The 17,675-nt window shown below is 35.5% G+C and overlaps 1 protein-coding gene across 1 annotated transcript; it reads right to left on the bottom strand.

Moving 5' to 3' along the window:
• Window positions 1–11,412: 11,412 nt before the first annotated feature.
• On the bottom strand, window positions 11,413–17,448 carry LOC121026766 (cytochrome c oxidase subunit NDUFA4). The gene is made up of 4 exons (XM_040469538.1): window positions 17,288–17,448; window positions 16,091–16,179; window positions 15,140–15,200; window positions 11,413–11,629 (listed from the first exon to the last, which is right to left on the bottom strand). The coding sequence occupies exons 1-4, from the start codon at window positions 17,327–17,329 to the stop codon at window positions 11,573–11,575; spliced, it is 249 nt and encodes an 82-aa protein (XP_040325472.1). The 5' UTR covers window positions 17,330–17,448; the 3' UTR covers window positions 11,413–11,572.
• Window positions 17,449–17,675: the final 227 nt, after the last annotated feature.

The following is a 17,675-nucleotide window of genomic DNA, read 5'->3' on the forward strand; positions in this document are numbered from 1 at the left end:
ATTCAATGTTTCTCCATGTGCTTTGCTTTCTAAGCATTTCTTTCCTAACACAATATTTCACTAGTTTGTGCTCTTAAGAAGCAATATAAATTAGCTAAAATGTCTTTCTGTTTTCTTTCCACTGAACTAATTCTCACTGCATTCTAATAAATAAATAGCACTGTATTTCTTGCAATTGTTTACGATCTATAATCAAGTCTACATGTTTATATGCCAGCAAATATCATACTCATTTCTTCTGCCAACACTTACTTGAATTAAAAAATTACACTTATTTTAAATTCAAGTTCAAAACTAAAAATTATTTTTGTACAAATATTGACCAGTAATATGACCTTTTTGTTTGTTTATGGACCTGAAAATTAATAACAAGCATCTAGTTCTGTTCCTCCATGGAGTACTTTACTCTCATTATACACTAGGTCTTTTGTTTTATTTGCCTGGAGTACAGAAACTAAAAGAAGATGACATTTAATGTTCATAGTCATTTTGCTTCAATATGAAAAACAAGCTTATAATTTATTCATGACTGTTAGGCACTGTGGGATTCTAGTAAAAGGGGGGGGAACATATCACTATATTATAATGATAAACTACAAATGCCTACATACATGATTTTTCTAGAGTAATTCAAATTAATACCTTCCATGTAGAAATGTCATATAAGGTGTCTACATAGTAAACAACTGTCAGTAATTAGGGTTTTCTCAACCACTATTTCATTGCTGTTTTATATGTGATCCCTTCAGGCTTATATAAAAAAAACACACTTTAATGTATTTTATTTTCATTTTAATAACCTATAAGCACTTGAGCTTTTGCTTCTAAACATTCATTCAAAATTCAACTACTGTCTACAAATTAAGTTATACAGTCACTGAGAAAATGTCTATAAATCAAAAGCCTCTGCAATCACATTATGTTCTATATACCCACGCAATGAATACTTGGGGGCCTATTAAGTAGGGACACAGTCAGGCCTTGGGAATATAATGATGAGCAAAACAAGCACAGATGCTGTTCCCATGGAACAGAAAATCTCAGAAAATTTACAGAAAATCTCAGAAAATATACAGAAAATCTCAGTGTTGCATTCACAATGTGTGAAATGGGGAAGTAGATTTATACATAGTTTGGGTAGCCATCACAAATATTAAATTCATGGCCATGTATTATGGGAGGTCCAAAGAGGATAAGAATCTAGGCTGAAAGTCACATTCTGGATTTTTTTTTTAACCTCCCTTTCTTCTCTCTCTCTTTCTCTCTCTCTCTCTCTCCCTTTTTTTTAAAGAGTAGCTTTAGGTTCACAGCAAAATTAAAGGGAAGTTATAGAGATTTCCCAAATACCCACTGTCCTTACACATGCATAAACTCTTCCACTATCAACATCCCTGACCAGAGTGCTACAATTTGTAACACTGATAAACCTACACTGACTCATCCCAACCATCCAAAGTCCATAGTTTACATTATGGTTCATTCCTGGTGTTGTTCACTCTATGGAATTGGAAAAACGTATAATGACAAGTATCTATCACTATAGTATCAGTCAGAGTATTTTCAGGGCCTTAAAAATCCTCTGTGCCCCACTTATCCATCCCTTCCTCACCACTACCACCATGCCCAACCCCTGGCAACCACTGAACTTTTCACTGTCTCCATAGTTTTGCTTTTTCCAGAATGTCACACAGTCAGAATCATAGAGTGTATATATAGCCTTTTCATGTTGGCGTCTTTCATTTAGTAATATGTATTTAAGGCTCTTCCTGTCTTTTCATGGTTTGATATATCATTTCTTTCTAGTGCTGAATAATATTCAACTGCCTAGATGTAATAGTTTGTTTATCCATTCACCTACTAAACGACATTTTGGTTGCTTCCAAGTTTTGGCAATTATGAATAAGGCTGCTATAAAGACTCATGTTCAGTTTTTGTGTAGGGCACACATTTTCAACTCCTTTAGGTAAATACCAAAGATCATGTTTAGTTTTGTAAGAAACCCACCAAACTGTTTTCCAAAGTTGAACCATTTTTTCTGGGCTCTCTATACTGTTCCATTAATCTACTTGTCTATTCTTTTGCCAGTACCAACATTGCCTTGATTACTGTAGCTTTGTAGTAAGTCTTGAAGTTGGGTATTGTCAGTCTTCCAACTTTGTTCTCCTTCAATATTGTGTTGGCCATTCTGAATCTTTTGCTTCTCCATATAAAATTTAGAATCCTTTTGTTGATATAGACAAAATAACCTACCAAGAATTGGATCTATATTGAATCTATAGATCAAGTTGGGAACAACTAGCATCTTGAAATTATTGTTTTCCTATCCATGAACATGGAACATCTCGTCATTTATTTAATTTTATTTCTTTCATCAGTATTTATAGATTTTCTCATATAAATCTTATATATATTTTGTCAGATTTATATCTAAACATTTCTCTTGATTTGGATGCTGATGTAAATGGTATTATGTTTTTAATTTTGAATTCCATTTGTTTATTGCTGGTATACAGGAAACGTATTGACTTTTTTAATGCTTTATGTTTACTTACTTTTTTTAGTAATCTCTGCACCCAGTGTGGGACTCAAATTTATAAGCCCAAAATCAAGAGTCATATGCTTTTTTGACTGAGTAAGCCAGGTACCCCAAATGATTGACCTTTGTATATTAACCTTGGATCCTACAACCTTGCTATAGTCATTTATCAGTTCCAGACATTTTGGTAGATTCTTTCAGATTTCCTACATAGGTGATCATGTCATCTGTGAACAAAGACAATGTATTTATTTCTTCCTTCCCAATTGTTATAAGTTACTTTCCTTTTATCATCTTATTGGTTTAAAGTTTATTTACTTATTTTAAAAGAGAGACAGCATGCAAGCAAGGGAGGGGCAGAAAGAGAGAGGAGACAGAGACTCTCAAGCAGGCTCTTCAGCAATGGCACAGAGTCCAAAGTGGGGCTTGAACTCACAAATAGCGAGATCATGACCTGAGGTGAAACCGAGTTGGACACTTAATTGAATGAACCACCCAGGCACCCTGTCTTATTGCTTTAGCTAGGACTTCCAGGGTGATGTTGAAAATGAGTGGTAAGAAGCCATCCTTGCCTTGTTCCTGATTTAACAGGAAAGTTTTCTCATTGTTAAGTGTGATGTTAGCTACAGGTTTTTTGCAACAAATTTTATCAAGTTGAGGGAATTTCCCTGTAGCCTAGATACTTAGAGTTTATCATGAAGTTTTTACCAAGGGGTTTTGTCAAACACTTTTTTTGCCTCTACTGATAGAGTTATGCAATTTTTCTTTTTTTTTGTTTAACGTTTATTTAGTTTTGAGAGAAAAACAGAGCGTGAGCAGGGGAGGGGCAGAGAGAGAAGGAGACACAGAATATGAAGTAAGCTCCAGACTCTGAGCTGTCAGCACAGCGCCTGATGTGGGGTTTGAACCCACAAACCTTGAGATCATGATTGACCTGAGCCGCAGCCGGACTACTTAACCAACTGACCTACCCAGGCACCCCTGCAATTTTTCTTTACTAGCCTCTTGATGTGATTGTGTGGATTACATTAACTGATTTTCAAATGTTGCTCCAGACTTGCATACTTGGGATATTTCCCACTTGGTATAATTATTTTATGCATTGTTGCATTCATTTTGCTAATATTTTTGAAGATTTTTATACCTAAGTTCATGAGAAATATTGCTCTGTAGTTATCTTGTAACGTCTTTTTTCTGGTTTTCCTATTAGGGTAATTCTGGTCTCACAGAAGGAGTCAGGAACTATTCCCTCTGTTTCTATCCTCTGAAAGACAGTGTAGAGAATTGGTATAATTCTTCCCTAAATGGTGAAATCCACCACCATTAAACATTTAGGTCTGGTGCTTTCTGCTTTTGATGGTTTTTCATTATTGACTCAATTTCTTTTATTGATATAGGCCTATTAGGATTGTCTATTTCTTCCCATATGAGTTTTGACAAACTGCATTGCTCAAGTAACTGGTCTATTTCATCTAAATTATCAAATTCATGGATTGCTCATAGTATTCTTTTATATCCTTTTAAAGTCTCTGAGATATGTCGTAATGGTCCCTCTTTCATTTCTGATGTTACTAATTTGTGTCTTCTCTCTCTCTCTCTCTTTTTTTTTTTTTTTTTTTCAGCTGCCTTGGCTAGAGGCTTCTCAATTTTATTGATCTTTTCAAAGAAACAGCTTTTGGTTTCATTGATTTCCTGTTTTCATTATCACTGACTTCTGTTCAAATTCTTATTATTCTTTTTACTACTGCTTACTTTGGATTTAATTTTCTCTTCTTTTTCTAGTTTCCTAAGATGGAAATTTAGATTACTAAAATATTTCTTCTTTTCTAGTATGTTCATTCAGTGGTATAAATTTCCCTTAATAATGCTTTCACGACATCCCAAAAATGTTGATTCACTGTATTTTCATTTTCATTAGTTGAAAATATTTTTAAATTTTGTTGAGATTTCTTCTTTCACTCATATGTTATTTAGAAGTGTATTGTTTAGGGGCACTTGGGTGGCTCAATCAGTTAAGTGACCAGCTTATGACCTTGGCTCAAATCATGATCTCACAATTGAGATCAAGCCCCATGTTGGACTCTGGGCTGGCAGTGTGGGGCTTGCATGGGATTCTCTCCCTCCCTCACTTATGTTCTTTCTCTCTCAAAATAAGTAAATAAACTTTAAAAAATAGAAGAAGAAGTGTATTGTTTAGTCTCCATTTAGTTGGGTATTTTCTCATTTTCTGTTACTAATTTCTAGTTTCATTGTGGTCTTGGTGCAGACAGTGCATGATTTCTATTCTTTTAAATTTGTTAAGGTGTGTTTTATGTTATAAAATGTGGTCTGTCTTGTTGCATGTTCTGTGTAAGCTTGAAAAATATATGATTCTGCTGTTGCTGGATGAAGTATTATGCAGATGTCAATTATATTCCATTGATTGATAGTGTTATTGAGTTCAACTATATCCTTACTGATTTTCTGCCTGCTGGACCTGTCCATATCTGACAGAGGGGTGTTGAAGTCTCCAACTACGATGATTCATCTCTATCTCCTTGAAGTTCTATCACTTTTTGCCTCATATAGTTTGACACTCTATTGTTAGGTACATACACATGAAGGATTATTATGTCTTCTTGTAGATTTGACCCCTTAATCATTATGTAACACTCCTCTTTATCCCTGATAACCTTCTTTGCTTTGATATCTACTCTTTCTGAAGTTATTATAGCTACTCCTGTTCTCTTTTGATTAGTGTTAGCATGGTGTGCTTTTATCCATCCATTTACTTTTAATCTATATGTCCTTCTATAGACAACATATAGCCAGATCTTGTTTTTTGATCCACTCCAACAATCTCTTTAATTGGTACATATAGATCATTGTCATTCAAGGTGATTATTGATATAATTGGAATAATGTATTACATATTTGCCACTGTTCTCTGTTTGTTGCCTTTGTTCTTTGTTCCCATTTTTGTCTCTTACTCTTTTTCTGCCTTTTGTGGTTTTCACTGAGCATTCTATGTGAATCCCTCTACTCTCCTTTTTTAACATATTTATTTGTTTCTCTTTCAGGATTTTTTTCTTTAAATATGATTTTCTATAGTTTGAAAATAATAAGTTGGGTTTTGTTTGTTATTTTGTTTTGTTTTGGAATTTATCTGCTTGGTGTCTCAAGTTTCTCGGATCTGTGGTCTGCTTTCTGACCTTAATTTTAGCAAACTGTCAATCATTATTGTTTAAAATATTCCTTTGTCCCTTTCCTTCTTCCCTTCTTATGTTTCCATTATATGCATGTTACACTTTTGATAGTCATCCCACAGTCCTTGGATGTTGTTAATTTTTTCCAGTCTTGTTTTTCAGTTTTTAAGGATTCTATTGATATATTCCTTTGCTCAGAGTTTTTTTTCTCAATCATATCCAGTCTCTATAGAGACCATCAAAGGCATTCTTCATTTCTGTTACAGTGTTTTGCTCTCTTGCATTTCTTTTTGGTCTTTTGGCTAGACAGGAACTAAACTCAAGTTATATATTACTCCAAATCCCATACTCTTTTTCCTACATGATTCAAAATTTTTAATTAAAAAAATAAAAAAACTTTAGTATCTCCCCAAAAATTAAAAAAAAAAACAAAACACTTGATCAAAGAATAGCAGTTTTCATGTTTGTGTAAAAATCTAAAACCATTTTAGAGACTTAATTTTGCTCAACTCCATGGGATGTCATTTGTACCACAGTCCACATGAAAAGGCCATCTCAGGAGTTATTCAGTATGATGATCCTGTCCCATATCCTTTCCCCTCCCCAATTGCTCACTTCCTACATTGCAGCTACCTTCCAGCTGCCAAAAAGCCAGAGAAAAAGTAAGTACTAGGAAATGGCTTAATGATAGTAAGAGATTTCTATTAGTCACTTTTTTCTAGTTTATTATTCTACCATAAAATATAAGAAGAAAATGAACAAAACTTCTATTTGAATCCACTCAGTGGTGTGTGGGAACCAGTTCACATCAGTTCCTAAGAGCTGAATGTTCTCATCTTTTCCCAACCTGTGATCAGTAACACCAACATGGTACCTTGAACCCTGCCATGGTGGGTGTATTATTTTTCTATTATTGTTACAACAAATTACCATGGATTCAATGGTTTAAAACAACACAAATTTAGTATTTTAGTTATGTAGGTTAGAAGTCTGTCATAGGTCTCATTGGGCTGAATTTCTTTCTGGATGCTCTAAGAAAATCCGTTTCCTCAGATTTTTCAGATTCTAGTGGCCTCCTACATTCCTGGGCTTATGGCCCCTTTTTCCATTTGTAAAGCCAGGAACATTGCATTTCTTTGATTGTTATTTTGTAGTCACACTTCCCTGTGACTTTCTTCTTCAGCCTCCCTCTTCTACTTTTAAGGACTCTTCTGATTATACAGAGTCCTGGATAATCCAAGATAAACATCCCTATTTTAAAGTCAGTTGATTAGCAATATCAATTTCATTTGCAAACTTACTTTTCCTTTGCCATGTAATTTAACACATCCTTAGGTTCCAGGCATTAGGACGTGGACTACTTTGAGGGGAAAGGCATTAATCTGCCAGTAACAGGAACCAGCAAAAATTGCTAAAAATCAGGATTCTTTGTCCCAGAGAGCTGATTGTTAAGCACTTACCAGCACACCATTGCTACAAGAAATCATGAGGGAACATCAGACAAAATCCTTATAAGAATTACAGAATTAAAGCAATTTACAGAAATCTAACAAAGTTGCTTTGTAACTTAAGCAGTTTAAATACACCAGATAAATGGGAAGGATAAACTACTCTTTGAACAGTTTAAAACAAATTAAGTTTGCAAAGTATCTTCACTTAGTATGAATTAATATGGAGTCTAAAAATCTTATGCAGTATTAGCTCCTTTCTGGTTAGGAACAAACAGGAAAACAATATTATAAAGTACATAAGCTGTTGTCTTTTAAGATTTAAACACACACACACACACACACACACACACACACACACACACACACAACAGCAAGGCTTAAGGATTTTTTCCAGATGCTATTTACCATTCATATAGCATCAAAGAATTCTTTCAGTATCGGGCATGAAGTAACTCAGTATCATTTTCAACCTAGAAGAGATGACCTGCATATCAAGATTTTAATTCACTGAGTCATAATGCAAACCAGAGAGGGTGGAACATTAGCATGGCACGCTATGTTGATAGGCACTGCTTTAGCAAACTTAGTGAAAGACATAAATCACACCACTTCTTAAGTCTTAAAGCTCTGGTACAAAAGGTAGTCCACCTTGTTCAGATGTTGAAATCAAAGATATTTACAATACAGGATCATCTGATCAGATTGGTGGTAACTGGATAAGCTTTTACTAAATAGTATTTTTCTTTAAGTTTTATATAACATGGCTTTTAAGAAGTTTCGCATTAAAGTTTCTGATGGAAGGAAAGGAAGAAATAAACTCCAGGGTTTATAATTACAATAGCTAATAAGTAATGTTTATTCTGCTAGGAAATATACTATGCTTCTTCCATATAATATCTTACTTAAATCTGAAGACAACCCTATGACACAGTTCTACAGGGTTCTGAGAATGAATTCTGAAATCAAATTCTGTGGATTCAAATCCTGGCTCCATCACTTCCTAATCATGTTTGACCTTGGGCATATTTTTATGCTTTCATTTCCTAATTTATCAAAAAAAAAAAAAAAAAGGTGGGGGAGGAGTGGTAAGTCTGCCATACAATGTTGTAACTAGTAATAAATGAATACATGTAAGGAGCTTAGTGTGGTTCCTAGCTGAAAAATGTCTATTACTGTTATTAGTTTCATTCTGTTATAAAATGCCCTCTTACAACCCTCTCTTGTTTTTTTCATTACCTTTTGCATAACCAAGGGAAGTAGAGATTCCCGCCAAAAATGAATTCTACCAACCACCCCAGAGGAAAGGGACAAACTTACAATGGGAAATGTTGAAGTGTAGTAAATGTACATATAATTTATATATATAATAAATGTTTTCCATTGTTTGATTTGAAATTTAAACTTCAAATTAGTGTATATGGTTTGTTTTACTGAACAGTAACTGTTATTTGTCAAAATGGGGTTCTGAATGCCACACTTGAGCATTTTTGAGAAAGCAGTTACAAATAGCATCTAACGTATTCTCTACACCATGAAAAAAAAAGCCTTAGATATATATTTTCTGTGAATTATTTTAACTTATAATTAGAAAGAAAAAATGGATAGTTTTGGTAATGATGACTATGGTATCGGGGACTCAAGGACTTTTTTTTTTTTAAATAAAAAAAGGATCTATTTGGTTTTATTTGTGCCTGTACTTCTTTTCCTTTCATCTTGATATCTTGATTGCAGTGTTGTGAAAGAAAATAACCTTCAAATTCCAGAATAGGAGATGCTGTTTTAGTACAAGCATAATGCTCCAGTTGGAAATTTTAAAAACCTATTAAAAATTATCAACTGGGGAAAAAAAATTATAAACTGGGGGTGATGATGAGGGAGCACAGTTCAGAGCGCTTTTGTTAAAAGGTGTTTTGCCATCCCTAATTCTGATTCTCTGCCTCCATTGAGTCACTTGTGTCCACTTAAGACTAGACACTCTGTTCTGGATGCTTAATCAACTGACCCTTTATGTATCCATTTACCAAGTATTTATTGAACACCAACTATGTGCTAAGTGCCACCATAAAGTGTTAGGGATATAACAAAATGGACAAAAACACTTGTCCTGATGGAGCTTAAATTTTAGTGAGGGGAGAGATTTCAAACAAAATAAGTAAGCCAATTACATATTTAGATGGTCATAAATATAGGAAGAGATACAAAGTGATCAGGGTGGAAGCAGGGTGCAAAATTTTGGAGAGGCTTCACTGTAGCACTGGAGAAAGACTAGAAAAAGTGAGAGAGCAAGCCTTGCCAATATTTGGGGAAGAAAATTCTAAACCAGAGGTCAGATCCCTGTGCCAAGAATATGCATGATATGAAGATCAAAGAAATCCATTTGGTGGAGGTGTGTGAGTAGAGAACAACAGAAAGAGGAGTCAGATTGAAATATCTAGCGTTTGAATAAAATGGGAAAATGTTGGTGGGCTTTGAGCAAAGGATTGTCATATTCTGACTTACATATTAAAGATCACTTAGGCTGCTGTGTTGAGAACTAGAGAGGGAAACTAGTTGAGATGTTATTTTAGTAATTGAAATTAGCTGACAACGGCTTAGGATCAGGGTGATAGGGGAGGAACTGTTGAAAACAGCGAAATTCTGGGTATATTTTGAAGGTAGAACAAACATGACTTAATGATATATTAGGGTATTCAAAAAAGTTAAGACTCCAAGGATTCTGGCCTCAACTAGAAGAATGGTGTTCCTATAAACTGATATGATTAAAGAGTTATGCTAAAGATTGTAGATGTGGAGTCTGAGAGGTTCACAAATTCAGAACTGAGAGTTATGCTAAAGATTGTAGATGTAGAGTCTGAGAGGTTCACAAATTCAGAACTGACACGTTATATTTAAAATGCCTATTAGACATCCACATGGAGAAGTTGAGTGTATAGATATATCCATATAGAATACATGTATGTGTATATACATATACATACACATACATATACATACACAGACATACACATACACATGGAAAAACATCTGGGCTGAAAAATTACCTTGGACATCTACAGCATTGTATTTGAAAATGAGACTGGATGAAGATTACAGATAGGGAAAAGGTCCTAAGTGTTTTTCCTTTGGAGCAATCCCATATTAAAGGTCGCAAAGATGAAAGTGTACCACTAAGAAACCGAGTAGAGAAGCCAATGACATAAAGGAAAACAAAGTATATTGTTCTAGAGACTACAGGATGAGAATGTTTCAAGGAAGAGTTATGTCAGCTATTAAATGTTAGGTCAAAGTGATTACTAATAATTGACTTTTGAAATTAGAAACATGGAGGTCATCCGATAACCTTAAAAGAAGCATTTTTACTGAAGTGATAAGGGTAAAACCTCATCAGGCTGAGTTAATAAACTTCAAAGAAGTGAAATTCAGTAATTTTGTTTGGCTCCCTTTTTTTTCAAGGGTCTACCGGAAGCATTTGCAAATTCTGAAAACTGCAACTCATCAAATATACATAAATGCTAACACAAGACATCAGTATTTAAATGCAACTTTGTTTGGTGATCTCATGAAGATAAGGAACTAAAAAAGGCAGTCTGTTGTGTGATTACGCCAGCACAGCAAAAACAAAATGGCCACGAGCTCAGACCCAAGTACAATTTCTTTTTTTTTTTCCAACGTTTATTTATTATTTTTGGGACAGAGAGAGACAGAGCATGAACGGGGGAGGGGCAGAGAGAGAGGGAGACACAGAATCGGAAACAGGCTCCAGGCTCTGAGCCATCAGCCCAGAGCCCGACGCGGGGCTTGAACTCACGGACCGCGAGATCGTGACCTGGCTGAAGTTGGACGCTTAACCGACTGCGCCACCCAGGCGCCCCTACAATTTCTGATAAACTTGAAAATGTTCACAATAAAGACTGCCATGGTAAAAATCATTAACAACTGCACATACTTTGACATCTGTCAGTAACAGAAATCCAGATGTTTCCACTTTGCCAATGCCAAAGACACTTGAATACTCTTCCCAATCTACCTTTGCATAATATCCACTTTCAGTTGTTAAATATACTCTAGTGAAGTTACCAAGGGCCTATACAAAAAGTAAAAAATGTTTGAACAGTTTAAGTTCTTCTTTTCAAATTATAAACAGATGGAAACTCAAGAAATTCCTTAAATTCTAAGTTTATTTCCTACACCCTAGTTATAAAGTTGAAAGCAGATTTTCAGCATTAAAAAGTGACACATATCAAGTTTCAGATATTTATTAGTCAGTGTAAACCCCAACACAATACATCAACACGACTTCGTGCATTCGGAGGGGAAATATTTCCTGGATAAGTGGAAAATTGTGCGGATGGCTTCTGGAAGACCTTCATTCTAAGCAGCTTTATAGTGAAACATTTCATTTAGAAGTCTGGACCTTCTTTCTTCAGTTTGCTGTAATCTACATTCACTGAGTAGAACTTGGAAAAGAAAAAAGATATTTTAGATAATCTATCAAATACACAGAGATGGTACAGAAGTTTTAGAATTATTTTTATTCAGCTTTCTATAGTAACAATTACAGACATGAATTTTTATTACAGATATTTAACAATATAAAAGTCATCCAAAGAAAGACACTGAAATTCCAGTCCTTTAAGGATTTTGGTAAGGTAAAAATATTCAATCTACCTCAAAAGAACAGTGTTAGTATGTTCCCTTAATTTCTTAAGCCAGATTGCACCAAAATCTGACCATCTGACCACTTCTGGCACGAAAGTTCTTAAATACTGTATTTTTGTTTCAAAACCATATTGTATTTAAATAATACACATTTGGAAGCCTGTAATTTCTAAAAATTTCCTTATATTCAACTGAAATTAATTTTAGAAATAAATCTATGATTGCTTTAGAAAAAAACTGCCTCTCCAATAACTTTTTTTTAAATGATTTGTATTTTAAACATCTCTAGAGTGTCTACTGAGAAAACATTAGGATATAAACATAAGCTCAAATAAGGCTATAATCTTGGGTTTACTCATTCCTGTGCTAGAGAACACTGACGAGGTTGTGTTCTAATTACTTGGAGACCACGTTATTTAACTCCAAAAGAACTAAAAGTGCAGAATCATCAACACTTTCTTCAGGGTTTTTAAGCAGCTCATAAATTTGTATCTATTATTTCTTCAAACCCTTTTCTTTATTTTTCCAAACATACCCTAACTTCTTGATTTCTAACTGAAAAATTCTTATTTTACTTAAGCTTTTTAAAAAAGAAAAACTCTCAGGTTGTAAAGCTTATCCTTGAGATATACACAAAGTTGTATAGACAGCTAAGTGCAAATAACCCAGAGCAATGATCTTTGTTCTGACAGTATTATGAAGTAACTGAATCTAAACGAGATTTTTTTAAAAGAAACTAATTGTGTGCTACCCTTAACATTGTTGACAAAATTAGAAAGAATACTACAAAAGAACTACAAGCTATACATAAAGAAAATCAACACTGATTGGGTTCTTCTAATGGATGCCAGACACCGGGCACAATGCTTTATGTTTATTTTAACTATCACGGCCTTACTCATTCTTACTTTACGAAAGACGCAATTGAAGATCAAGTTATAGGACTCCCCAGTGAATGAGAAGCAGGATCAAACCCCTATACTCATGCAATGTGGAAAGGTCATAATATCTTTGCCAATTTTCTCAAAACTAGTAGGCTTCTGATGTATTTGCTTCTTTTTGCTTCCATGTGTCAGCATCAAAATTCTCTGTTGAAGTAACGAGTTAATTTTCAAAACTGTTTTAGTTTTCAGCTTCCATGTCCCCATTCCTTTTCTCCATTTAATGGTGGCTACCTTGAAGGTCTCTGGAACAGTAACTGGGAAGGCACAAAATATTCTGATCATGGCTCGGGGCATTTAATCAAGTGAGAAGTGTTGCTGGGTCTTTAATGATTAAATCCTATTTTAGTCCTCGTGTTTGTCTACATTTGGCTAGATTTGCAAAGGAGCAACAAATAACCCCCAAAACTTAGTGGTTTACAACAACAAAGGTTTACGTTTCACTTGCATTATATGCCATTTGTAAGCTGACTGCTTCATGTTCTCTTCATTGCAATTCTGGGCTGAATGAATAACTCTTACATGTCCATTTTGGTCTCAGGTCAGATGACAAAGAACAATGGGGGAACCACACACTGGTTCAGAGATGGGAGATATCATGTCCCCTCACTGATGATTTTCCAGTCATGAGGCTAAACCTGATGTTAATAGGCAAAAAAAAAAAAAACCAAAAAAAACAAAACAAAAAAAAACACAAAAAAACCCCAAACCCCAATTTTCTTAGGTGAGTAGTGAATGATAAAGAAAATAATCTAGTTTACTTCACTGTTTGCATTTAGAAGCAGTAGCAGGCTTCATTCACTCTGGGCTTATTTTCTGGACTTTGTTCCCTTTTATTTCTGCTTGCAAATTGCCCAATTCTTCTACAAGTTCATCTCTTGGCAAATACAACCAGTCTACTAACATCCTATTTTCCAAAATATTTTTCTATAACAAACTTCTTTAGACACAGTCTACCTTCCAAGTTACAGCAGGTTATACTTTATCAGATATTTTGCCATTACATAATGATTCATCTTTCCAGACTTGAAATAAGTGTCATGGCTACTCAGCCCATTCATGCCAAACAAATTAGATTTTTGTTGCAGCAACATTCCATTTCCAACTCACATGTCCTTATACTGACATGTGTTATCATGTTCCAGGGCACTGGTAATTTGCCTTCATTATCATAATCACTTGAAGAGCTTTTTGAACTACACCTACCCAGAGACTCTAATACACAATTTGGTAGAAGGACCAAGGAAAGTGCATGTGGTGAATTATACACTTTAAATAGTTAAGTTGTATGGAATGTGAATTATACCCTAATAAAGCTGCCCTTGGTTTTAACATTTCCAGAGTTAGTCTTTGTACGCAAAATTTTGACACATAAGGAAGGTTATATTTAGAGAATAAATGGTCTCAGATTTGTGGCAACACAGATGGACCTTAAGAGCATTATACTAAGTAAGATAAGTCACCAGGGAAAGATAAATAAGGCATGATATCACTTACGTGTGGAATCTAAAAAAGCTACACATGTAAAAGTAGTAGAATGGTGGTTACCAGGAGCCAGGGATGGGGGAATTGGGAGAGGTTGCTTAAGAGTACAAACTTGCAACTAGTAAATAAATCCTAGAGATCGAATACACAACACAGGAATTATAGTCAACAATATTGCATTATAAACTTCAATGAACTCATTCTGTGAAAGAGTAGTTCCACAAATTACTTTTCGGAAAGACGTTAAAAAGTTTAGTTAGAAGATTCATGGTAAAATTTAAGTTTCAACCAATTTCATTTCTTCCTAATTACCCTCCCCTGAAATATTTCAACCATACCAACAAGAAAAAACAGCCAACCAAACCATCCACTGGAATAGTGCTACTCAAAGTGTGGTCCATGGACCAGTAGCATCAGCATCACCTGAAACCTTGTTAGAAATGCAAATTCTTAGTCTCCACAGCAGACCAACTAAATAAGAATCTCTGGGCGTGGAGGTGAATATGTGTTTTAACCACCTCTCCAGTTGAGGCCCATGTACATTGAAGTTTGAAAACACTGTACTAGACTATTCAAGATCTAAGAAAATGGTATGTGATAGCTCTATCACCTCTTTTGCCCATAAAATCAGTAGAATGAAAGCATTATCTTAACTTCACATCCAGAGTCTAAGGTCTGTGAATAAAAAAATCCTTAGAAAAAAATTTCTGCTAGGGAAATATGCCATTTTAATTTCACAAAACAATCTAGCACTTCCTCAAAGTTCATTATAATGGAATTTTACATGTATATCCAATTTCAAAAAAAAAAAAAACAACACTACTACATGAGAAAACGTATTAAAATACTTCCTAGCAATTCTGAAACAATTTTATAGCTTACCTTGTATTGATCATTGGGACCCAATTTGTTCCAGGGTTCTGGGTTATTCTTCCTATCCCAACTAAAAGAAACAAACATTATTAACTACTATAGTAATAAAACACTATTTAAAATAATTTTCTATTTCCTAAGGAGCTAATATTTTGAATAGATCTCATTTTCTATTAGATTGAGTATGATGTTGTTTTCAGTAGAGTTGAAACAGAGATAGACTCTATTTAGCAATCCCATGTAGTTAATTAGAAAAAAGAGTTGAACAGAGAGCCTCCTGGGCAGTGTATTTGTCCCTATTCCTCTCACAGGAAACTTTAAACTTCATTTTTGGGATGCCTAGGTGGCTCAGCCTGTTAAGCGCTGACTTCAGCTCAGGTCATGATCTCGTGGTTTGTAGGTTCAAGCACGGCATCCAGCTTTGTGCTGACAGCTCAGAGCCTGGAACCTGCTTCTCATTCTGCCTCTCTCTCTCTCTCTGCTCCCTCTTCTGCTCATTCTCTCTCAAAAATAAATAAAAACATTAAAAACTGTAAAGAAAATTCATTTGGTTTTCCCTAAGTGATATATAGAAAAGTACAGAATAACAATACATCAATCTTTTTGTTGCATGTTGGTTCTTTAACTTCAAAAGGAAGCATTCCTTATTGAGGAAAAGCAGACAAAAAACATTTACATGCATCAGCAACTCTGATTAAGTATTTTATAAAAATAGTTATCTCAATTCTCACAAGAATTCTCCAAATAATTAGCAGTTTACGGATGACAAAAATGAGACTCAAAGACATTTAGACAATTTTATGACCCAGGAAAAGAAAATGACAACAGGATTTGAACTTCCTATAGAAGCCTATAAAACAGGCTTTTTCTACTACTTGATTTTTGCCTCCCTAAAGACTGTGGCTCCCAAACCAGCTTAATAAACCATCAAAGTTCCACTAAACATTTTTAAGCACTTACCTGACATCTGGATTGAACAATGCCAGGCGCAAGACATATAGTGCTGCTCCAGTACCTCCCGCTCCAATAAATATGAAGAGGGGGATCAACTAGAACCAAACACAAAATAGGCAAGAATTAATAGCCAGCTTCAAATACCTAGATACTGATAAAAGAAAGGCTAGAGTTAATTCCTACACAATGATTCTCAGGTCTCAAAATGGTATTTTTCTACCTTGTTTTAAAATTTTAATAAAGGTAGACCTTAAATTGAGGTACGATTTCTTTTAACTGTGTTCAAAAGAAAGAAATGTTCAAAAGAAATTTCCAAAAGACGTGAAGAGGGTTCTGGTTTAATGTGGAGAAAAATTAGATTCAAATTTTTAAATTTCCAGGAAGATATGTCAAGTCTTCTCCACCTCTCTTAATATTTATACACGTTCTCATTCAATTTCCCAGCTTCCTTTATCTCGAGGCTTGTAAAACGACTTCTTGGCCTGCCTTGATATAGGGGTTATGAAAAACATAAGTTCTGTGAAATAAATAGACCAAATATGAACATACCTATGACAAACATCGGTTACAGGCATAAATTTCTGAAGACATATTACCACCATGCTTAATTCGTAGTTAGGTAATGGGTTTAAGATAAAGACTGAGTAACTGGGTTTTAGGACCAAAGCACGTTGATGTGCTGCGGAAAAAATTACACAAAAAAGAACAACTCTGATTCACCTCTGCGCTACCAAGCTCCCCCAAAATCTCAAGACGTCAAGCAAACCGAGAAGTCCAAGATTACAGACATTTGTATTTGCTACAAGGCCTGGTGGTGCAGTGCCGTAAGAGGTCTTTAAGAGACAGCATAACAAACAGGAAACGTGACCTGCTGATCTCTAACCCACACGACGCACCACTACCCCGGGGTCGGACCAACTTACAAGAAGGTGCAACCACCCGACTGTTCCAACATTCACTGGCTTATTTTCCTCCAAGGTATCCCTCACCTTCCGCCTGCCAGCCCAAACCCCTCAATGCATGGCGTGGAAGGTCAGAACTCAAGGGCTTGGGACAACTAAGAGAATATCACAAGTGAGCCAAGGTCCAGACCCGAAGAACGGTTAATAATTGTGAATGAGGAAGTCCCCAGGTAACCGAGGCAGTCGCAGCTGGACACAGAATGGACAAGTAAAAACACTGCAAAACGGGTCACGAACTTACGCTCGGATGCTTCTTGGCCTGACCGAAGATCTGGCGTAACATGGCTGCAGCAGAGGACTCGGCTCCGGGAGAAGAAAAGATCAAAACTGCAAGGCCCGGCACTAAGCAGTCCCTACACCAAGCATGAACGGACGTCCAAAGTCACCCAGAACCTCCTACCTAAGGACCCCTGGCTCGGAGGACAGCTTGCGGCAAGAGCGCCCGGATGCAGCTGTCCTTAAAAGTGCCTGCTTTGATCCAGCACCTCAAGCATCCGCACTGACCTGGAAAGACCCTTAGCGTTCCAGTCCCAAGCGCAACAGTCTCGTTCCTGTCGTATGTATGCTTCTAGCCGGTAAAATTTTGCGTCGAAACTAGAACACTTTGATTGACTAAACAGGCACTTTCT

This window comes from Herpailurus yagouaroundi, unplaced genomic scaffold, assembly GCF_014898765.1.
Source record: "Herpailurus yagouaroundi ecotype Mexico unplaced genomic scaffold, PumYag 162438, whole genome shotgun sequence".
Lineage (NCBI taxonomy): Eukaryota > Metazoa > Chordata > Mammalia > Carnivora > Felidae > Herpailurus > Herpailurus yagouaroundi.